Raw genomic sequence first — 24,495 nt, forward strand, 5'->3', positions numbered from 1 at the left:
AGTTTCAGATTCTCAAGCAAAGCCTAGAATATCTTTCACTTCCTGTTGCCTGCTGGTCTGGATATTGAACTCTTCAACTACTTCTCCAACACCATGTCTGCCTGCTTGCTACCATGATCTCCACCATGACAATAATGTACTAAAGCTCTAAGCTGTAAGCAGCTCCCATTAAATGTTTCTTTTATTAAGAGTTGCGGTGGTAGGGCATGCCTTTAATCCCAGTACTTGGGAGGCAGAGGCAGGCAGATTTCTGAGTTCCAGGACAGCCAGGGCTACACAGAGGAACCCTATCTCATAAAACTGATGTTGACAATAATGTAAATCCAGGTATGGCATGCACCTTTCGTCACCCCTACTTGAAGCTGAGGGAGGAGATGCCCTTGATCCTGGCAGTTTGAAACAGTCTGAGTAAGGTACTGAGACTGTCTCAAAAACATATACATTTACCCTGCTTAGAATTGTCTACTTTAGTGCAATGCTTCACTTGTCAGGCTAGCTACCTTTCTAGTGATGTTCACAATTTTACATTATCATCCTTCTTTTATGTAGAATTACACTGTGAGTCAGCGAGGTGGCTCAGTAGGTAAAGGCGCTTAATATTCAGGCCTGGTGTCTGAATTGGCTTTCTGAAGAGAACCAACTCTACAAAGTTGTCTTGTGGCCATCACATACATCAAGGGACAAGTGCCACATGCATCATGCATACAATAATAATAAAATTTAAAAGATTACATTAGTATTGCTGTAAATTAGGCTCTTTTGGTCAGCAGCTCAGTTTTAGAAGTGAGATGATTAAGCACATTTAGATCAGTTGTGGGAAGTTTGATTTTATTTTCTGCTCTGATACTGATTTAACAGTGATCTTTAGCAACCTGGTTCTTACTCTGGGCTTTCAGTACTGAAACTAAGGTGTGTCAAGCTTCTCTTAGAATTAGGTTCTTGTTAGAAAAAGAATGGAATGAGTCATAGGAGAAAGAAACTATATTCCTATTAATTATTTAATGTAAAAGCCATCTAAATGTACAGGAAGTATTTATTAAACAGTTTTAACATGCTTTATCAAGGGGAAGACATGAACTTTTCTGAATATAAGTAAACAAATATCTCTTCACCCCAATTGGGCACCAATGATAGAAACAACCAATTCAGCTGTGGCTTGGTAAACCAGTGCATTTGGCTGGAGTGTCTTAGGAGGAAGTACTACACTGCACGAGCAGTCTGTCTGCCAGCAGCATCTATTTACTGTCAGCTCTTGGGGAAGGATATAGCCTTATAAGCTTACCTCTATCCCCAGCAGCTGTTAATAGCCTGCAAATTTTGGGGGTGGGGTGACTTACTTCCTGTGCCTCAGCAGTATCTGTAAATTCTTGGGAAGAGGTAGGCCTCATGAGCCCCTTCCTTTGATGAGGGAAAGTTGATAGCCCAATCTTGTCTCTTGGCACTCAGATTTGCTGACAGTTGAAGAGGGCAGTGACTGTATTACATCCTTTTGTTGTTGTTGTTGTTGTTGGTTTTTCTTCGAGACAGAATTTCTCTGTGTTGCCCTGGCTGTCCTGGAACTCACTTTGTAGATCAGGCTGGCCTCGAACTCAAAATCCTGCCTCTGCCTCCCAAGCGCTCTTATTAAAGGCGTGTGCCACCACTGCCCAGCACCTCCTCAAATATATCTTCCACAAATAAGATGAGGTCATAATCAGGTGCCACCACCGCCCAGCTGACTGTATTACATCCTGAAGGCAGTATTCCACAAAACATGGTGGCAAACTAGTTTTTGGAATTCTTTTTTTTTTTTTAATGGTGTGGGTAGAGCTGTGTTGGGATCTCTTAAGAGTCTCCTTGTGACTGGTTTTGCACTCATTGCAGCACTTTTGTTTTAGCCTCCAAAGTGTGATTACACTTGGTTTCTGATTATTGTATTCTTTTCTTAGAACTTAAATTACATTACATTTCTAAGTTTTTACTAGCCATATGAATTACATATAAGATGGCTTTTGCTCCGACTTTTTTGTGCTTGTTTGTAATATATTTCAATCACATTCACCTGTTTCCCCTTGCTCCTGGCTCTCCCACTGTCACTGATTCTTCTTTCCAGATAGTAGATCCTCTTTTGCTTTCACATCTTTGTTGTTGTTGTTGGTGGTGAACTAGAGCTTCATTAGGGTTGCTAACAGGAACATGAATAAGGGATTATTTGTAGGAGCATTAGCTACACCAGAGAAGAGAATGCCTCCCTCCCCTAGCATCCAGTGACTGCCTATAGATCCTCAGGTAGAGTATAGCCTCCCAAAATTTAATTTAAACGATACATAATAACTTAGACATTATAGATATTTTTCAGTACCATGTAATGTTTTGATAAGTGTGTAAGTAGTGTGATGTTTCAGGCAGGTTAACCTGCTTCCATAGACATCCTTCTCTAGGATATAATTTTCAAAATCTTCTCTAGCCGTTTGAAACACAAAGTAGCCGTTTGAAACACAATGAAGTTCATCTGGAATCACTTCATTGCATACTATCACCAGAACTTGTTATTCATATCAAGCTGTAACTAGTACTTCTCCAACCTACTCCACTCTCTCCAGCTCATTCTCCAGCCTCTGATAACCTTCATTCTGCTCTCAGCTTCTGTGAGATTAAGTTTAGTTGATCCCACATGTGAATTAGGGCATGTGGAACGTACCTTTCCAACTGCTTTATTTTACCCAGGGTAATGATTTATAATTCCTTCCAGGTTGTTATAGATGAGAGAATTTCATTCTTTTTTTTTATGGGTGAATGGCATTCCATTGTGTATCTACTAAATTTTTTTCATCTGTTATTTGTCTGTTGCCATTGATACTATGAGGATGCTGGTGTGGCTTTAGCAGACTGATTTCCTTTGACTGTACCCAGAGGTGGGACTGTTGGGGTAGATGGCAGTCTTGAAATTTAATTCTCTTCTCTAGTTTAATGAAGGAATCTTTAAAGGAAGTGTTTTATTTTGACCAAATATGCTAAAAGGAAGTGTTTGATATTGTGAAAGTCAGCAGGAATACTGCAAGGCCCATTTGGTTACTAGAAGTTGTTAAGATTTGTGTACTAGTTAGCTGTGTCTGTGAGGATGGATAGAAGCAGAGATACTAGAAGAGTTCGTGAGAACAGTCAAGTGGCTAACTCTGCTTAGTCATACTATGTCCTCAAGTAGAAGAATAGTTGCATTATGACTGCTGAAAGCTCTAATTGGTTGTGTAGCACAGATGTACTGAGGTCTTTAAATGCCTGGCTTGTGTCTCCTAGGCCTTCCCTAAAGTTTCCCATGTCTCAATGGACTCCTGAATTTAACGAGCTCTACACCCTAAAAGTGGCTATGAAGAGTGGGACTCCTGATGCACCCACTACACAGGAGAGCCTGAAAGCGGTCCTTCTGCACCAACAGCCCCTAGGGGCCACCAAGAGCTTCCCTGCAGAAGTGGAGATGATTAATAGCAAAGTGGGGAATGAATTCTCTCATCTGTGTGATGATTCTCAAAAACAAGAGAAGGACATGAATGGCAACCAGCAAGAACAAGAAAAAAGTGGTGTTGTGAGGAAAAAACGCAAAAGCCAGCAGGCTGGCCCCTCATATATACAGAATTGTGTTAAAGAAAATCAGGAAATCCTAGGGTTGAGGCAACACCTAGAGACACCGAGTGATGAGGATAATGACTCTTCCTTCAGTGAGTGTCTGTCTTCTCCCTCATCTAGTCTCCATTTTGGGGACTCTGATACTGTGACTTCAGATGAGGATAAGGAAGTCTCGGTGAGACATTCCCAGCCTGTTCTGAGTGCTAAAAGCAGAAGTCACAGTGCAAGGTCCCACAAGTGGCCTCGGACTGAGGCAGAGCCTGTGCCAAGTTTGTTAATGAAAAGACCTTGTTTTCATGGCAGTGCACTAAGGAGAGTCCCGTGCAGAAAGAGGCTGGTGAAGAGCAGCTCCTCGCAGAGAACACAGAAGCAGAAGGAGAGGATGCTAGTGCAGAGGAAGAAGCGAGAGGCGCTAGCTCAAAGGAAGTACGCTCTTCTCTCCAGCTCCAGTAGCTCCAGTGAGAACGACCTCAGCAGCGATTCCTCTTCCAGCTCCTCCACTGATGGAGAAGAGGACCTCTGTGCTTCTGCCAGTGAGAACCCCAGCAACCCCGCTGCTCCCTCAGGTGAGAAGGCTGGAGTGCAGTCATACAGTACCACTGTGCTCACCCGCTGCTGAGCTCACACCCACTTTTCAAGTTCCCTTAGCACTTCTTCTTTTTTTTTTTTTTTGAAGCTATTATCATTTTAAATTAGTGAAAACATTAACTGCAAATACCCTTGATTAAATCCAACTCATAAGACATTTAGACATAAGGCACCAAAAACCATGTAGAAGGGACAAAACATTTTTATTTTGTTTTTTTGGATTTGGTTTTTTTTTTTTTTTCCGAGACAGGGTTTCTCTGTATAGCCCTGGCTGTCCTGGAACTCACTCTGTAGACCAGGCTGGCCTCAAACTCAGAAATCCGCCTGCCTCCAAGAGTACTGGGATTATAAGCATGCGCCACCACTGCCCGGCTGGGACAAAACATTTTATCTCCATGTACAGTGACCCAATATTGTTTTATCCCATGTGTATAACCGCTCCTATCACTGACAGACTAGAGCAACAAATTAATAGGAAACCCTTAGCTTTTATTCGTAAGTAGTATAATTAGTTTTGTCAAGCTGTGACTCTTCCTCCAGATACTGAAAGAATTTCTAGTGACAGAATTGATTTTGTTTGTGTGTGTAAATTGGTTTTGTAAGTAACTGTTATAACTAAATAACAATAATGATGGCAACAATTAGGACAGTGAGGATGATTATGAGACAGAATCTCACAATGCAGCTCTGGCTGTCCTGGAACTCACTATGTAGACCAGGCTGGCCTTGAACTCAGTGAGCCATTTGCTTCTACCTCCAGAGTGTGCCACACTGTCTGGGACATAACTAGATTAACTTTTAAATGACTTCATTTCTGAACAATTTTTTTCTTTTAGTACGCTTTCACTTTAGTGGTTATTTTTACAGATAACTCTCTATTTTTCCCCATGTTTAATCCTATTAAGAGCATTTATAATCACAGTAAAGTCAGCTTAAATGTTTTCTTTTACTTATTTTTTTTTTTTTTTTGAGACAGTCTTCTTGTTGTGGCTGGCCTTGAACTCTTGATCTTTATGTTTAGCTTCTTAGTGCTGGGATTACAAGCATGTAATGTGTCACCACAATAAATTCATCATCCTTTTTATTGCTAAAAAAATTAGCTCAAGTCAATAAATTAGTGTTTCTTTGGAATGCACATCTGTAATCCCAGTGCTTGGGAGGCTGAGGTAGGTGAATCTCTCTGAGTTCCAGAGCAGCCTAGACTACACAATGAGAGCCTGACTCAAAGAACAAAACAAAAATAAGTTGAAGTGTTCAGTGGTTTTGCTATTTATTTTTTGCATATTAGGACTTGAACCCAGGTTGTTTTGGTTTTTTTTTTTTTTTTTAGTTTTTTGGATTTGGTTTTTTTGAGACAGGGTTTCTCTGTGTAGCTCTGGCTGTCCTGGAACTCACTCTGTAGACCAGGCTGGCCTCGAACTCAGAAATCTGCCTGCCTCTGCCTCCCAGAGTGCTAGGATTACAGGCGTACACCACCACCGCCTGGCCCTTGACATGTTTTGAGTAAACATGTACCTAAAGTGATAGGGCTCACTTTAATCCTAGTGTGTTTAAGGGAATGTATGGTCATTTCTCCCTGTATCATGGGTTTTCTTATATAGCTTTACCTTCTTTCAAAGAAACACAGAAATAGAACACCTACATTATGTAGAATAATTTATGCACATAACAGCCTGTGTGTGGTGTTCTATTCGTATATGCAAACAATCCTGATAATGAGTTGTTTGTAAAGTTATAATTTAAAAAGCTGTTGAACTGACATATTAATTGAACTAAGAGTAATTTCTTGAAATTAGGTAATTTGAGTATCAAGAGAGTTTTTGGTGTTTTTTTTTTTTTTAATTTGTTTTTTGAGTGGCAGCAGAAAGATAACATGTGTGTGGAGGACACCTTTTTAACTTTGAGTGTTATTTCTCTGGAATTTTGTTGTATCTTTAGCTTTTGAGATATCCTTGCTGGGTATCTGGAACTCATGGATTAGACTGGATTGGCAGGTCATTAACCTTGAAAGATCTTCTGCCTCTGTCTCCTGTCACTAGGATTTATTTATTTATTTTAAAGATTTATTTATTTTATGTTTATGTGTACACCATAGCTCTTGTCAGACATACCGGAAGAGGGCATTGGATCCCATTACAGATGGTTGTGAGCCACCATGTGGTTGCTGGGACTTGAACTCAGGACCTCTGGAAGAGTAGTCAGTGCTCTTAACTACTAAGCCATCTCTCCAGCCCCAGGATTTATTTTTTGAAGACTGTGTCTCTTCCCCACTCCTTCAAATTAATTGTTCTTGCATACACACACACACACACACACACACACACAGATATATTTCTAAATATAACCTATTTAGCTTATATAATGTTACGTGTATGTATCTTTTCAGGGCTGGCCATTTGGTACTGGACAACCAATTGGTATGCTCTTCCCCTTTCCTTCTCCCAGCTTTGTTCAGGTGTCTATAGGCAGTTCAGTTCTTTGTGTATGGTTATACCCTATAGGCTGTTCCCCTTCCAGTTTTACATGGTGTCTGGGCTTTAACTTGCTTCTGCTTACATAGCACTTTAGTCCCTGAGCTGTCTCCCAGCTCTAGGAGAGCTTTGCAGAGGTCTAGGGAGGGATTTCAAGTGCTGTGACAGAACTTTCCCTTTTTGTCAGATATCCAGCCTACCAAGATTCAAGCTTCTAGTCCACTGTTGAGACCTGCTGTTTCCCTCTCTCTTCTCCTTTCTTCCTGTTACTCTTTACTCAGCAATTTAGTTCTTACTCAGTCAGGTTTCATACTTTAGTCTTCTTGAATGTTGTTTTGAAAAGTGTTCACTGGGCTCTTACAATGCTGGAGAGTTTCATGGTGGTTCTTTAAGTCTTAGAAAAGAGGGAGGCACTTAGGGTTGTTTTATGTAATTGTTTATATTTTTCTCAAATTGTCTGAAGACTAATGTTGGGTGAAGGAGCAGCAGAGCCCAGTGTCTGTTTAAAATCAGGAGGTGGTATGTTTGGTGTGATATTTGGTTGAGGAACTTGTCTTAGGAAATGAGATGGGTGCTACTATATCTGTGAGAAGGATGTAAGTGAGCTCACCTGTTCATCCTAGTTAATAATACTCACAGCAAGTATCAGTACACGTAAAAATGTACTGTTTGTCTCGGCAGTGTTAAATTACCCAACTACATTGCTTTCAGAAATTAACATCAGGGATAAAAGACAGGGCTCAATGATTAAGAGCACTAGCTGCTCTTTTGAGGATCTGGGTTCAATTCCCAACACCCACATAGAGGCTCACAACTATATGTAATTCTAGTTCCAGAGGCCCCTTTCTGGCCTCCTTGTGCATTAGTCACATACATGTAAATAGAGCACTTGTACACATAAAGAAAGAAAAGCAAGAAAGCAAGCATACAGAGCAGCAGACATTTATCTGGGGAAGCATACATCCTAAAAATTAAAATGAACCTGACATATAACACTTTAATGTCCACAGGTACAGAATAATAAAAGCGCTACAAAAGCATAAATAAATTTCCTTTTCACAGAGTCCTTTTTTTGTTTGTTTGTTTTTGTTTGTTTTTCTTCTTTGAGACAAGGTTTTCTCTGTGTAGCCCTGGCTGTCCTGGAACTTGCTCTGCCTCCTCAAGTGCTGGGATTAAAGGTGTGTACCTGCCTGGCCAGAGTTTCCATTCTTATTGCCCAGAAGCAATAATTGTTAATTATTACCTGTTAATTTTTTTTCCCCCCAGACACAGTTTCTCTGTATAGCCCTGGCTGTCCTGGAACTCACTTTGTAGACCAGGCTGGCCTTGAACTCAGAAATCCGCCTACCTCTGCCTCCCAGAATGCTGGGATTACAGGCGTGTGCCACCACCGCCCTGCTTATTTGTTAATTGTTAAGAAACCCTCCAATAGAAAATACGAAAGCATATGCAGAGGTAAATAATAAAGGTCTTTTTATATCAGCATGCACAATTGTGCAGTTCTGGGTTTGAGTGTTCCCTAGCTGTTCAGGTAGCTCTTTCTGTTTTTTTTTATTTGTTTGTTTGTTTTGTTTTTTGGGGGGCACGGGGTTCCAGACAGGATTTCTCTGTGTAGCCCTGGCTGTCCTGGAACTCACTCTGTAGACCAGGCTGGCCTCGAACTCAGAAATCTGCTTGCCTCTGCCTCCCAAATGCTGGGATTACAGGCTTACACCACCATCGCCCGGCTCTTTCTGAATTTTTGCTGTACAAACTTGCACACCTATGTAATCATATCTAAAAGTGTCATAGCTTATATATACAGTAAAGTTACCAGCTGCTGTGAAAGAATGCCCAAGGAGTTAAATACAGAGCCTCTGCTCTCAATAGTGGATGATGCTGTGAAGGTGCCAGCTCCAGCCACAGTGCAATTCTGAGAGTTTTGTTTCTCATTTAATCCTCTCCATGTTTTTCAGATTATAGCATTTAAAGAATAATTTTAGAATAGCTTATAATTTACAAGAAACTGAAATATTGATGGGGATTTTTTTTTTAAATCTTTGCTCTTAGCTCTTTCAAAGAATTGTCTTCCTTGCATTCTTTGGAAATAGTTTTATTTCTCCCTAGACATATATGAACACTGACATTAAAAGCATCATATATATGCCCAGTGACTGACAAAAGCCTCACTGGTAAAAAACCTGACCTTGAGTCCAGATCTGATGACTAAATCCAGCATCCTTCAGCCAGAATAGCCTTGGATCATCTTAACTACTTTTATCTACCAGTGTTGCTATAGTTTTATACTTGGGTATGACAGTCTGTGTCAGCATTGTGAGCTTGTGACTGATAGAAATCTGAGCCTTTTTAATGGTTTTATTACTTGACTTTTAAATTTATTAAGAATTTCTGTTCATAAATAGAAAAACAAAATGAAGTTTCAGTTGGATTAGTAGCAATATTGTTGGACATTGTGTTATCCCAACTTTAAAATAACAAACACACACACACACACACACACACACACACACACACACAGAGACAGACAGACAGACAGACAGACAGACAGTCAGTCAGTCAGTCAGTCAGTCAGTCAGGATCTCATTCTGTGTCTCTGACTGTTCTGGAACTCACTATGTTGACCAGGCTGTTTTCAAACATACAGATCCTCCTGAATGCTGGAATTAAAGGCAGGTAACACCATATCCAACAGAATTCAGTTATTTAAGAAATCTAATAAATTTAGGTTCAAGAGTAGATGCTCATTTTAGTGTTTTATTTCTGTGATTGTTCAGTGAGCCCTACCTGATCCACCCATTGATTTACTTATTTTTGTTCATTTTAAATTTTTTGGTAATTACCTCATTTCATTTGCTTTATTATTTTATTGTATATTTTGCTTAGATATATGCTGTGTACCATGTGTATGTAGTGTCACCAGAGAAGGGGATTAGATCCCCTAGATCTAGAATTACAGACTTGTGAGCCATCATGTGTGTCCTGAAATTTGAGTACAGGTCCTTTGCAAGAGCAGCCAATAAGCTCTTAACCACTGAGCCATCCCTCCAACCCATCATTAATTTGGTTTTTAAACTTACTGTTTTATACCACTAAAACCTTAGAGTTTTCAGTTAAATATGCATATGAGACTTCTTAAATATCTCTCTCTCTCTCTCTCTCTCTCTCTCTCTCTCTCTCTCTCTCTCTCTCTATCTCTCTCTCTCTCTGTGTGTGTGTGTGTGTGTGTGTGTGTGTGTGTTACATCTACTTGGTGTGATGCACATTTGTGTGCAGGTATACATGCAGTTGGGTGTCTCATTTTTTGTTTTGTTTGTTTGGGTTTTTTGTTGTTGTTCCCCCCCCACCCCCGCCCCCCAAGACAGGGTTTCTCTGTGTAGCCCTGGCTGACCCAGAACTCAATCTGTAGGCTGGCCTTGAATTTAGAAATCCACCTGCCTCTGCCTCCTAAGTGCTGGGATTACAGTCTTGTGCCGCTGCCGCCTGGCGAGTGTCTCATTTTTAACCTGTTTGTTTTATTTGAAAAGAGGTGCTCTCTTACTGAACCTTCAGCTCATTATTTGGCTAGGCTGCCTGGCCATTGAGCAGCAAGTATCTACCTATTCCCACATTTTGCATAGGTTCTGAATTCATGTAGCTACCCAGCTATTCTCATATTACCCATTAACATTTTCCCTTATGGGTTTGAGGAGACATCTTAGTTATATGTTGAATTTTGTTTTTATTTGGATTTACTTTTTGAATTTTTTAAATTTATAAATTTATATACTGATTGTATGTGTGTCAGTGGTTTGGTGTGCGTGTAAAGGTCAAAGGATAGTTTCTGGGAGTTGGTTTTCTCCTTCCACTGTTTGGGTTCCAGGGGAAGAACTCAGAACAGCACTCTTGGTAACAAAGTACTTTTATCTGCTGAGTCATCTTTCCAGCTCCTCTGAAGGGATTTTTAGTATCTGTCTGTCTATATATTCCTACAGAAGAACACGTTTTGTTTATAGAATCTTTACCATTTTCTTAATATTTTTGCTTATATTTTCAAATATGCTTTATTCTCAGTTTGCTTATCTATGGAAGATCCAGTGAGAATTCTTGGGATGTGGTTCCAGCTCCAAAGCTCATGCCTTTTGTACCCACTCAGCACTTGGTACTCATTCCTACCCATCACTCAGCACTTGGTACTCATTCCTACCCAGAGGACCATCTTCCACCAGCTGTTTTTGTTCCCTTGTCTGCTCCTGCCTCTTAACATTTCTGAAGTTGGATTGATTTTGACAGTTTAGGCTCATGTGTTGGCTCTTCAACAACAAAGATGCTGTATAACTCCCCATTTTCATGTTAATTTAATATGAAATTAGTTTAATACTCAAGGTCAAGATTAGCATACACATGCCTTTTAAACAGGTTTGCTTTTTGTTTCCAGGAAGTATTGATGAAGATGTTGTGGTGATAGAAGCTTCCTTCACTCCCCAGGTCACTGCCAATGAAGAAATTAATGTTACCTCAACTGACAGTGAAGTGGAGATTGTTACAGTTGGAGAAAGCTATCGGTGAGACTTTAGTTCTTAGTTGTATACTTGCACTTTTAAATGTAGATATTTTACCATGTTTATGGTACCAATTTCCTCCAGATCCTCAGCTTGATACAAAGCAATATTAGATTCATTTCAGGGAGACAGTGAAACTCACTATTGCAAACATTCTATCCCAGACCAGTGGAACTAGAATCTTAGGGGATATAGTATTTTTATCATCACCCCATTTGCTCTAAGTAAGCAACAGTTTTACTTAATATTTTTTAACATGGGCTTTTTAATTTGTAGCACATAGAATCAATAAACTATGAAGTTTGGTTGTGAGTAAAATATAAATATTGGGTATAATTCTGAGTTTATAAATGAAGAAAACTTATAAAAACAGCTCTTGTTATTTGTGTACCCCAACATTGTTCTCATTGCTACATGTGAAATTGTGCTTTTATGTTATAGGAGCCAAGTTTAAGGCCCTTTAAGATAACTATTTTTCATTTAATCATGATAATTAAGTTCTGAACTAATAATGAGTAGAAAGATCTCATTTGTTTAGAGAGATATCTGAACATATGACTCTTGTAGAATTACTTCTTCTGACACCATGGCCCCTTGTTTGAAATGAAAAAGTTAATATTTTATTTACCCAATGTTTAAGTTGATAATATTGATATTAGTGGTGAAGAATTGCTTATTTGATACACCAGACTAGTCTGAGGATGAATATTAATTTTCATGTTGGACTGCATTTAGAAGTACATTTGAGGATTTTTGTATGCTTTTCTATTTGATACTTTTTTTGTTGGAGAATGGCTTCTAATGATATGAAAGTTTTCTTTTTTTTTTTTAAGAATAAATAATTTGGGGGGCGGTGATCATTTATTTGCATGGGTTTTACCTGCATGTTTGTATGGATATCATGTATGTGCTGTGCTGTTGGAGGTCAGAGGAGGTCATTTGGTCCCCTGGATCCAGGGTTACAGAGAGACTCCATGTGGGTACTAGGATGACACAGAGTCTCTGTAAGAGCAGTCAGTCCTCTTTAACTGTTGACCCATCTCTCCAGCCCCTACTCCTTGATTGTTTTTGGTTTTATTTCCTAAAGCAGGAAATTTGTGTGTGTCATAGGCTGTCACAGTTAGCCTGCTACCGCTTACAAGGTAGAGCACCAATTCGGCTTTTATATGTTAGCTCTCAGATGTTAGAAAGCAAGATTTGTTTGTTTTCCTTGTGGAATTTGAGGTGCTTTTATCAAACAGGAACTTTCTCCACCTGAGAGTGAACCTGGTCTCGTGCTCCCTAGGCAGTTCCTGTTAGTACCTGAAATGCGCCTTTGTCATGTTGGGCTGGTTCTCTGCCCTTCAGGTGTAAGAAAGTATATTTGTCTGTCTGTTGTGTTAGGATTTGACAGCTGCCATTACCATCGTGGCCTTGAAGACCTCTGTGACAGGGTTGCCTTATGTTTGTACTAGAGCTCTATCCAGTAGTCTGTCTGGAGGAAGAATAACCTGTGAGGCCAAAAGAGCCATAAAGTTGACCCAGAGCTGCCTGCTGTTGATGGCTTCCCAGAGAAGATAAATAGACAGACAGCAAGACAGCACACTCATCGTAGGTTCTGGGCTTCTCAGGAAAATCTTTTTTATTAATTTATTTTTTTGAAACATGGTTTGCCTGTGTAGCCCTGGCTGTCCTGGAACTAACTCTGTAGACCAGGCTGGCCTCGAACTCAGAAATCTGCCTGCCTCTGCCTCCTAAGTGCTGTAATTAAAGGCATGCACAGCCTCTGTTCAGCTTTTTTTTTTTTTTAATTTAGCCCCATGCACCTTTGCCCATCTAACCCAAGACAGGGTTTCTCTGTATATCCATGGCTTTCCTAGAACTAGCTCAGTAGACCAGACTGGGCTCAAATTCAAAGAGCTCCATCTGCCTGTCTCTGCCTCTACCTACCAAATGCTGGGGTTAAAGGCATGTACCACCACCACCACTCAGCCTAATTTAGGTTATTTTTATTTTTTAGATGTATTTTTTGCATGTATTTTGTCTGCGTGTATTTCTGTGGATTACATGTGCTCCTAGTGCCCACACAAGTCATGAGTCATGAGAGTATGTCGGATCCTCTAGAACTGGAGTGCTGATGGCTGCGAGCCACCATGTAGATGCTAGGAATGGAAGAGAATCCTCTACAAGAACAAAGAATGCTATTAACTTCTGAACCATTGCTCTCTCTCCCAGATTTTGTGTGTGTGCGTGTGTGTGCGCGTGCGTGTGCCACCATGTAGATGCTAGGAATGGAAGAGAATCCTCTACAAGAACAAAGAATGCTATTAACTTCTGAACCATTGCTCTCTCTCCCAGATTTTGTGTGTGTGCGTGTGCGTGTGTGCGCGCACACACACACACGTACACACACACACACGTACACACTCCTGTCTGCCTGGTCTGTGTTGTATGTCAGTTTTTCTATCTTTCTGTGCATTAGTATGTGCACTTGAGTGCAGGTATTCACAGAGGTCAGAAGAGGATGTCTGTTCCATTAGAAATGGAATTAAAGATAGTTGTGCATCACCTGATGTGGGTACTTGGAACCAAGGATTCTTTTCAAGAACAGCAAGTGCTTTTCACCACTGAGTCATTTCTCTAGTAGCCCTTTCTCAGAAGTTTTTAATGAGGATATTTGTCTTCATAAATGATTTTTATCTTAGATTTATTTACAGTGCTGGCTCATGATATGCAATGCTTTTCTCATATATACGTTATATTAGGAATTACTTTTCATACTCTTGTCTCTTCAGAATTTTTTGAATTCCTTTTTAAACTCTTAGGCTTTAGGGTTGTTAAAGACCGTTCTTTGAATTTTTGTATATTTTTCTTAATTAATGGTGGCACCCCTGCTAACTTTGCGTTTAGGAACACAGTGCCTAGTGGATCTGACTCAACATTTGTCACACGTGCTGATGACACTTAAAGTATTCAGAGTTTTGTTTTTGTTTTTTAAAGATTTATTTATTTTATGTATTTGAGTACACCATTGCTCTCTTCAGATTCCATTACAGATGGTTGTGAGCCACAATGTGATTGCTGGGAATTGAACTCAAGACCTCTGGAAGAGGTGTTCTCAACTGCTGGGCCATCTCTCTAGCCCAATATTCACAGTTTTATGCTTAGTCTGAGCACACCGAAGACACAAACTGTGTAACAACGTGTGGCTTATTTGCCTCATTTTTCAAAAGCAGATTTAGTTGTACTCCTGAAGCTTTGAGTAGGTTAAGAATGTTAGCATACTTTCGGTAAATACTCTGTCATCTTTTTTTTTGGTTTTTTGGATTTTGGTTTTTTCGAGACAGGGTTTCTCTGTATAGCCCTGGTTGTCCTGGAACTCACTTTGTAGACCAGACTTGCCTCAAACTCAGAAACCCGCCTGTCTCTGCCTCCCTGAGTGCTGGGATTAAAGGCGCCACCACCGCCCAGCTAATACTCTGTCATCATTATTATGAATCCTTAGGAAACATCCAAATGCAAATGCCTGTGAGTGATTGAAGTGAGTTCAATGCCATTCACTTATGATTCACTTATAGTATTTAAGGTTGTGACTTGATGCTTAAAGTAGTTCAAGCAAGTAATGCTCTTTTTTTTGTTTTTGTTTTTTATTTTTGTTTTTGTTTTTTGGATTTGGCTTTTTGGAGACAGGGTTTCTCTGTATAGCCCTGGCTGTCCTGGAACTCACTCTGTAGACCAGGCTGGCCTCGAACTCAGAAATCTACCTGCCTCGGCCTCCCAAGTGCTGGGATTACAGGCATGAGCCATCACCGCCCTGCTGCAAATAATGCTCTTGATGACTTACAAATTCATAACTAGTCCGTGCTTTCATCTTTGCCAACTCCAGGGACTCTCTCTGCTGTCTTTATACTTCTGTGTATTATGTTAGGAGAAGACCAGAAGCATGGCCTGGTATATGGTTTCTAAAGTTAAATTCTGCAAACCTAGCTTAGGACACGATTATACAGATATGACTGTGTCTTATGTGTTTGTTATAGTGAATGACTTGGGATGTTAGAATGTGTCTTAGGGCTTTACTGCTGTGAACACACACAAACCAAAGTAACTCTTATAAGAACAACATTTAATTGAGGCTGGCTTACAGATTTAGAGGTTCAGTATATTATCATCAAGGCGGGAACATGGCATCATCCAGGCAGGCATGGTTCAGGCTGAGCTGAGAGTTCTACATCTTCATCTGAAGGCTGCTAGTCAAAGACTGGCTTCCAGGCAGCTAGGATGAGGGTCTTAAAGCCCACACCCATAGTGACACACCTACTGCCACAGGGCCACACCTACTGCAACAGGGCCACACCTTCTAAGAGTGCTGGGCTAAGCATATACAAGCTATCACACAGTGTATGGTAATATTCACTTACAATCCAAGTGAGTATCCAAAACAGTGGCTACTAAGAGCAGTGTTCCTGTCTTTTCATATTTCTGAATGGTTGATCTGACATTCATCTATTGTCTGCTTTGGTTCTCTGGTGGTACCTTCAACAGTGACCATTATTTAGTGGGAGAAGTCTTGCATGAAGAATTTAAGTGTTATATAAGATAAGTTTGCAGAGTTTTAGAGTGACTGAAAAAGGATCCACCCTTCATTTCTGTTTACTAACTTGATGCTGACATCATTTAAGGTCTCGTTCAACCCTTGGGCACTCTAGATCTCATTGGAGCCAAGGTTCAAGTTCGCATACAGGACGGCCACAGGAGCCTCGAAATCGTAGTAGGATCTCTACTGTTATACAGCCCCTGAGGCAAAATGCAGCAGAAGTTGTGGACCTTACTGTTGATGAGGATGGTAAGTTGGAATAGCAGCTGTTGGGTTATGAAGAAAATTTGACAAGATATCTTAAATGACCATTTGTGATCCAATGTTTGAAATTTACCTTAGTCATAACTTAAATTTTATTGGTAAATATGTGTTTTACAAGAAAAAAATTGATAAGTGTTATTATTCTTAAACTCTTTATATTTGTGTTTATTTAAATTTGTAAAATTTCAAGGACACATGGAAAATGAGATTAACAAAAATACTAGAAGTCATAGCTAATGTTATGGAATGGTTGCTCTATGTAAAGGGTGAAAATGAGGTGAGTTATGAATGATCAGGTTTTGTCCTAGTAGTTCTCTGTAGACACACCTTTGTCTTATTAGTTTTCCTGGCAAGGACATGGAGAGTGCTTAGTAACTTAGCATTGTCATACTGTGGTAAAATTGTAAGCACCATAATGGCAGCCTGGCTTGGAATTATACTGTGCCAGAGAGTGCAGTTAGTTGTTTGAATGTGTGACTACTTAGCTCAGGGGCAGAACTTGGACTTTGTTCTAACTTTTTTTTCTTTGTGGTAAAGAGACCAGAAAACTTAGCAGGTGCTATAAACTTTTTTCTCTTGGAACTGGGGATCAAACCCAGGGTGTCAAACATACTAGGTAAACACTTTACCAGTGATATATAGCACTAGTCCTTCTAGAAAACTAAACATCTGTTTAACTAGGTTATACATGCATGTTGGAGTTTTGAAATACAGTTCTTATCTTTTAGTGACATTTTGGTTTGATGATGCAGTGAAGTTTCATGAGAGCTTTATAGTGTGTTATATTTACTAGGAAGTTTGTTCTTAATGCTTGTTTTTTTTTTTTATTTTAGTCATTATTGTAGTGAGATTAACTTCTCCAGGTGTGGGGCATATACCTATAAGCAACACTTGGTAGGTAGGCCATAATAGGGGAATTCTGAGCCCAACACACACACACACACACACACACACACACACACACACACACACCAAGAGACTGTTTCAAAGGAAAAAAAAGTTGCTAATTCAAATTAAAATACAACTGTTCTTTAATCTTCTGTGAAATGCTAAATTGATGTTTTATGTTTTGTAGAACCTACTGTAATACCAACCACTTCTACTAGAATGGACTCTCAGACTACTAGCGCTTCCATTAACAATTCAAATCCATCTACCTCTGAGCAAGCCTCTGATACTACTTCAACTGTGGCCAGTAGCCAGCCTTCCACAGTATCAGAGACTGCAGCTACTCTTACAAGCAATAGTGCAACTGGTTCTTCTGTAGGCGGTATGTAAAAATGTTTTCACAGTGTTGGCAAGAGTGATTTCTTATATTGTGAGGTATGTACTTCATGTAAGCAAAACAGTATCAAGAAAGTAAAAACCAGTCCATAGAATGTAAGAAAATATATTTGTAAGTCATGTCTGATGAGGGTTCTAATAACAGAATACATAAAGCACTCTGAAATAATAAAAACACAAGAGCCTAATTTAAAAATAGACAAAGTATTTGACCAGATACTTTCCAAGGCCAATGACTTCCATGCAGAGATGCTAATCATCACTGCTGATTCATGAAACATGATTGAAATAGTGTTAAGATACACAGTTACTTCACACCTACACAGGTGTCCATAATTTAAAAGAACAAAGAGAAGCAAAGTCACCACAACTGGTCACAGAGAAATTGGAACTCTAGTGACATGCAGAAGGTACAGCTGCTGAGTAAAACACCAGCTATTCCTCATGAAGTTAAACAGTGTTCCTTTGTGGCCCACCAGTTTTATTCCTAGGCATATTCTGAAATTAGGTTAAGACAGGGATAGGGGTTTTAAGGTTTCAATGATGTCATTTTCTCTATTTTTGTCGTTGCTCCTTATTCTGCTGGCATTATACATAAGAAGCGTTGACTAACACAAGGCCATAAAGAACTTCTTTTTGTTTGTGTGTTTGGTTTGATCTGAGGGCTTCATATATGTGTTGAATGTGTTTTGTTTTTTTTTGTTTTGTTTGTTTTATTGTTGTAGTTTGTTTTGTTTTTAAAGATTTCTTTATTTATTATATATATGTGAGTACACTGTTACTGTCTTCAGACACATCAGAAGAGGGCATCAGATTCCATTACAGATGGTTTGAGCCACCATGTGGTTGCTGGGAATTGAACTCAGGATCTCTGGAAGTGCAGCCAGTGCTCTTAACCACTGAGCCATCTCTCCAGCCCTTGAGTGTGTTTTTGTCACTGATCTACATAACTATCCTAAAGAGTTTTGTATTTTCAATGCTGATCACATAATTTCTTTTTTTTTCAGTTAGCAGTTACATTGCTGGTTCTCTTTCAATAGTTTAAGGCAGCTTGATTTCTCTGATATACAGTGGTACAGACAGGAACTTACTAGCAAGGACACACATGATAAATGCTGTAGCTCATAAATTAACTATATTGCTATTTTGATTTGAGAGCACTTTATGGTCTATAATACAGTTAGCTTTTAATTCTGATAACATCTTTGTGACTTTCATCAAACTGGAAAATGGCTGGATTCAAAAAGATTCTTTTCTGGAAGAAAACTAAAGACACAATTGAGAACTGTTTGTGGAAGGATTTCCCATGGATGTCTTTCAAATGCCATGTTCTATAAAAAGAAATGTAGGCAGAGGCAAATTTATTTTTTATTAATTTATTAAGTGCATTTTCTTTCTTGGTACTTTACTTGGTATTTTTTATGGCTTTTTTTTTGTTTGTTTTTGTTTTTGTTTATTTTTTGTTTTTTTTGTTTTTTGGTTTTTTTGGATTTGGTTTTTTTCGAGACAGGGTTTCTCTGTGTAGCCCTGGCTGTCCTGGAACTCACTCTGTAGACCAGGCTGGCCTCGAACTCAGAAATCCGCCTGCCTCTGCCTCCCAGAGTGCTGGGATTACAGGCGTGCGCTGCCCAGCTTTATATATGGCTTTAAAAGAAAAAAATAACTTGGTAACCATGGAAGCCAGAAGAAGACATTAGATCCCCTGGAATTGGAGTTAAAGACAGTTGTGAGTCACCTAGTTGCTGGGAACCAAACCTGGATCTTCTAAAAGACCAGCTAGAATTCTTAACCCCTGAGCTATTGCTCTAGCCCCTTTTATGTGATTTTATGTTATAATTTAATACTTAAAAATGCCTTGGTATTGGCATTAGAATTCCCATTTTATATAAGAAGAAGTTTCAAAAGTAGTTAATACTTTGATTGGGGTTCATAGCATCTTTGTGGTAAGGATTTCAACTCTTCATTCCCTTCTCTCCTGATAGCATTAATACTCATATTCCTACACACATTTCACAATCACCTTATAGCTTTCATTTATGGATTATGTATGTCTACTTATTTTTAGTACCTTTTGTTTCATTTCTTAGGTGCTAACTTCACTGTAGTTCCTGACAGTTCATTCTTGATATTACACTATATCATCTTTGAGACAGATGTTTGTCCCAGGCCAAATTGTTATACAGAAACTTGATAAAAATGGCATATATAGTTGTACTGAATTAAAGCAGTTGCATTGTATTTCCTTTTCCCATACAAGACCATATGGAATGTCAGTTCAACTTTCTACCTATCATGTGTTTCCATGCTTCATACAGGTTTTCCACTTTGAATCATTTAAGCCAGCTAACTACATTCATACCCAAAAAACTAAATGGTGCAGTTAATGACCAGGTGCCATGCAGGCTGCTGCCTCCGTAAATGCTGAATACCTCCTTAGTAGACTTTTGGTAGTGATTTGCCCTCCGGGTCTTGTTAGTTCTAACCCTCTCCCCCATGATTTTCTAAAACTGTCCTTTTCCTCAAGGCTTTCATCTCTCATGGGAAGGAACTTAAAAAAATAAATTCTTCGAATGGTGGTGGCACACGCCTTTAATCCCAGCACTTGGGAGGGAGAGGCAGGCGGATTTCTGAGTTTGAGGACAGCCTGGTCTACAGAGTGAGTTCCAGGACAGCCAGGGCTACACAGAGAAACCCTGTCTCGGAAAAAACAAATCCAAAAAAAAAAAAAAAATCTCAGGCATGTGCTCCTACAACACCTGATGATATTAGCTTCGTAAAAGCCTTTATATGTTTCCGCTTGCAGTTCTTTCTAAAAGCCTGATCCACTACTGACGCACTGTCTATTTAGACTCCCCTTGTCTGTGTTCTTTCTACAACCTTAACCTTGTGTCTCTTTGTTGTCTTTACCAGTTCCATTTCCTAGTAAATGTATAGGTACTCCAGCGGGCTCTGTGTGTACATGTTATGGGCTTCCATTCTACATTCTTTATTATTAAAGTTATTTATCTTTGTGTGTGTGTGTGTGTGTATGCATGCATGCATGCATGTATGTATGCGTATGTATTTACACCAAGGTGAGTGTAGAAGTTACAGGGCAATTGGAGAAATCAGTTCTCTCCACAGTATGGTGTCCAGGGATTAATAATCCAGGTCTTCAGACTCTGGACAAGTGCTTTCACCCATTATCTGGCCCCTGTTCTTTCTTTAATTTACTTCTGACTTCTTTCAGAGTGCCGAGCCATGCACTATATGCCTGGTAACAATCTTTCTTATGCCTGGCTTCTTCCCAGGCCTTTCCTTGGCCCTCTGTATTGTAATTGCAGTTTTCACCTGCCACCAGGAAGCTGGTGATTCTCATTCTGTGATTTTACACCGCTTTCCTTGTTTTAAAGTTTACATTCAACCATCCTTGGACATCTTCCTTAGACCATTCTGGAATCATCTTCAAACTCATACTCCAAACAGCTCACTTTTGTAGCCTGTGCATATACTTGAATTATGCTTCCCATCTGCAGTATTTATATGTTCAACAAATAGACACTGAGTTGATAATGTATTTTTCTCCCAGTTGATTAGACTCCAGTTGATTAGACATAAATCTTCATTCTAACAGATTAACAGATTGATTACATATGGCATGTGGGTCCCCTCCACACACAATACATAATACATAATACATAATAAAATAATAATAGTTATTATTATAAAAGTAAAAAGCAAAAGTGTTCAGCCCCATGATTGGACCCCAATCCCATGGACCCCTGCATTTCATGTTCAGTATACAGTAATTATTTAGATTCTCATTAGTCATATTTTGTTACCCAAGTTAGTCTTACTTGAATTTGGACAGCAGAGGAAATGAAAGGATTGGCAGATAGTGGTAATCCATTGAGGTGGATGCTGTGGCTTCAAGTATAGTTGAATATACCCAGAAGACTACAGTATTGGAAAGTATTACTGGTTAAAGGGATTTAGGAAATCTTTCTTTCTTTGTGGCATAGAGTAGAAGAATTCACATGATGTTTTTGAAACGTTATTGCTAAATAATATTTAAAAAAGGTAATTTTTTTGTCAGTTCATGATACATGTGAACTCCCTGCAGAATTTATATACTCAGAAAAAACCACTGTGGAACCAATATTGCATACTATGTGTGTTAAGCATATGTATACCACCATTATATTATTTTTTATTTTAAAAATTAAACCGTTGATGTGTGTGTGTGTGTGTGTGTGTGTGTGAGAGAGAGAGAGAGAGAGAGAGAGAGAGAGAGAGCGCATGCATGTATGTACACACGTGCAGTTCAGAAGACGACTTGAGGTAGTTATTTCTCTCTATCATGTAGGTCCCAGGAATCTAACTTAGATGTTCTTACTCAGCAGTGCATCCCTTACTATGCTGATCAGTCTCGCTAGCCCGGTATCACATTAGATTTTTATTTCCAGATTGATAAACAGTACTTATTTTTATGCAATGGTATTTGATCATTCTTTGCATTTTTTTTTTTTCTGTTTCAAGATGACATGAGGAGAACTGCATCTAGTGCTGTTCCAGAAAGTGGTCCTCCTGCAATGCCAAGGCTACCTTCTTGCTGCCCCCAGCACTCACCATGTGGAGGGACATCACAGAGTCACCATGCATTAGCACATCCACACTCAAGTTGTTTTCAGCAGCATGGCCACCATTTTCAGCATCACCACCACCACCACCATACTCCCCACCCAGCTGTCCCAGTTTCTCCTTCCTTCAATGACCCTGCTTGCCCTGTGGAAAGACCTCAAGTACAGGCGCCTTGCGGAGCAAATAGCAGTTCTGGTTCCAGCTACCATGACCAGGTGTGTGGGTTTTACAAGTCACTTCCTTCCTTCTCCCTCCCCCCACTTTCTTTTTTTTAAACCCGTGTTGTGTTCATAAAGAAGTCGAAAACCCCATTGATGTATTAGTGTGTGTGTTGCCAAAATTAGTTTGTCTATAAACTAAGCCGTATTCTTGAATGCAAAAATGACCTAATTTAGTGAGCTGTGAATTTTTAAATTGAGTCATGGTATACAGAAAGTTTAAATTATTGCAAACAGTTAAGGGAGAAAGTAGATATGATATTTATTGTAAAATCCACTTATTGGGCCATGTAGATGGCTTGGTGAGTAAAGGCACTTGCTGCCAGGCCTGACCTGAGTTCAGTCCATGGAACCCACAATAGTGAGAAGAGAGAGCCAGTTCCTACAAGTTGTTCTTTGACTTATGTATACACGAGCTCTCTCTCTGTCTCTCTGTCACCAAAAGATGAATTTCAGGGAAGTCAATGTTACTTTGATTTGTCATGTGGTTGAACAGAGAGTTGAGAAAAGCTGCCTCCTGACCCTTCCTGAAGCACCAAGTTTTGCCTTTTAAATTTTTCTTGCTGTCTCTTTTGGGATCTAACTGCTTAACAACAATGGAGAGGTCTTCTCTGGTGGGAATTTGAAAAGAGGTTGTTTAATAATGACCAAGATTTAAGATGTTTTCCTTCCAGTTCAGGGTATTAAGTGGTTGTCTGAAGCCATTGCGCCTCTGGGGATGGAGGTGTGTGGAAGACCCTGCTATGAAGGAAAGCTTCCATTTACTAGTAATGGGAGTTGAAAGGAGAGTAGGTTTAACTCGAGTTGTAGGCAGTGGTGAGGTAGCCTCACCAGCTTCCCCATTCACAAGAGAGCTGCCAACAAATGAATTGATCTCATAGTGTTCTCTCTAGTTGTAGTTGATAAAGAATATAGCTGGCTAAGAGATAACTTCAGTACTCAAGACATAGAGGCAGGCAGATCTCTGAGTTCAGGACAGCCAGGGCTACACAGAAAAACCCTTCCCAGAAAAAGGAAGGAGGTGGGGACAAACAGAGTCAGACAGAGAGATAGCTAACCCCAGTACTTGGAGGCAGAAGCAGGTAGAGCTCTATGAGTTCTAGGCAAGCCTAGTCTACATAGCAAGTTCCAAGATAGCTAGGAATATGTAATGAGACATTGACTCAAAAAATAAAAGATAAAGGTGCAGGCAAGATTGAATTATATAAACAATGCTTCCTTTTGGCTAGAGTCCTTACCAGTTCCAGTCACCTTAAAACAGTGGTTTTCAACCTGTGGGTCTTGACTCTTATTGGGGGTTGGACAACCCTTTTTTATAGGGGTCACCTAAGACCAGTGGAAAACACATTTACATTACAAATCTTAACAGCTACTCTTTAAGAAGTAGCAACGAAAATAGATTTATGGTTGGATATCACTACAACATGTGGAACTATATTAAAATGTTGCAGCATAGGAAGGGTTAGCTTGTCTCAATGTTGTCTCATGGACAGCAGGCTGGTGTTGATAGAAATGAGCCCCAGGAATCACCCTCTCTGCCTCCCCATTGCTGAGATTATAGGTGTGCATGTAGCTTTTCATATGGGTTCTGGAAGAATCAAACTCATGGCCTCATGCAGAACCATCTTTCTATCCATGTTTGACACTGTTCAGTGATAAGATCTTCACTATGTAGGCTTGGCTGGCCTTGCTTCTTTTCCCTGAGGGCCAGAGGGACAGGTATATCAGTCAAACCCTGTCAAACCCATTTTGAAAGCTACAACTGTACTGACTTAACTAGTAGACATTATGTTTAAAATACTTAAAAATACCAAAACAAAAACAAACAAACAAACAAAAAAAAACCAACAATTCTTGCTTTATAATCTGCTTTAGAGTAAGATCCAAGTGTTTACTTAGGGTTTAACTTAACTAACACATAGATATATATATTTCTCTATATGGTATTTTGATACATGTATATAATGTGTGATGACAGAGTAGTCTTCATGTCCATCACAAAAGTTATCATTTCCATATAGGGAAAGCCACATGCTTTAATAGGAGAAAATGTTAACTCTTTGTAACGCACTCTGTATATCAGGCTGGCCTCTAATTCACAGAGATCCTCCTACCACTGCCTTGCAAGTATGGGACTTGAAGTTGTAGGCCACCATGTCCTGCTTGGTTTGGTTTGGTTTTGTTTTTCACTGTTAGAGTTTTATTCTGTTACAAAACAATGTAGAAATGTTTAACAGACAGATTGTTAATAAAATTCTAATATTTTCAGTGCTATGATAGTATACTGTCTCTGGTTAGAATTTCAGAGTAAAGCAGATGTGTCTTCAAACCTGTTC

The 24,495-nt window shown here is 39.4% G+C and overlaps 1 protein-coding gene and 1 non-coding gene across 10 annotated transcripts in view; one reads left to right on the forward strand and one right to left on the reverse strand.

Annotated features, from left to right (window-relative positions):
- The window catches only part of Rnf111 (ring finger protein 111), a 68,014-nt gene that overhangs the window by 22,735 nt on the left and 20,784 nt on the right, over positions 1–24,495 (forward strand). For 8 of the 9 annotated variants that reach the window (XM_052187894.1, XM_052187896.1, XM_052187887.1 and 5 more), the window contains 5 exons: positions 3,277–4,169; positions 11,077–11,203; positions 15,859–16,022; positions 17,113–17,307; positions 21,840–22,156. In XM_052187894.1, the coding sequence (XP_052043854.1) occupies positions 3,296–4,169; positions 11,077–11,203; positions 15,859–16,022; positions 17,113–17,307; positions 21,840–22,156 (1,677 nt within the window). In that variant the 5' untranslated portion in view covers positions 3,277–3,295. The remainder of the gene's footprint in view (positions 1–3,276; positions 4,170–11,076; positions 11,204–15,858; positions 16,023–17,112; positions 17,308–21,839; positions 22,157–24,495) is intronic. The other variant, XM_052187891.1, reaches the window with a different exon arrangement.
- On the reverse strand, positions 4,539–4,670 carry LOC127690339 (small nucleolar RNA SNORA20). The gene has a single exon (XR_007979061.1). It is a non-coding gene; the product is annotated as a small nucleolar RNA SNORA20 (small nucleolar RNA).

Source organism: Apodemus sylvaticus, chromosome 7 (assembly GCF_947179515.1).
Source record: "Apodemus sylvaticus chromosome 7, mApoSyl1.1, whole genome shotgun sequence".
Classification (NCBI taxonomy): Eukaryota; Metazoa; Chordata; class Mammalia; order Rodentia; family Muridae; genus Apodemus; species Apodemus sylvaticus.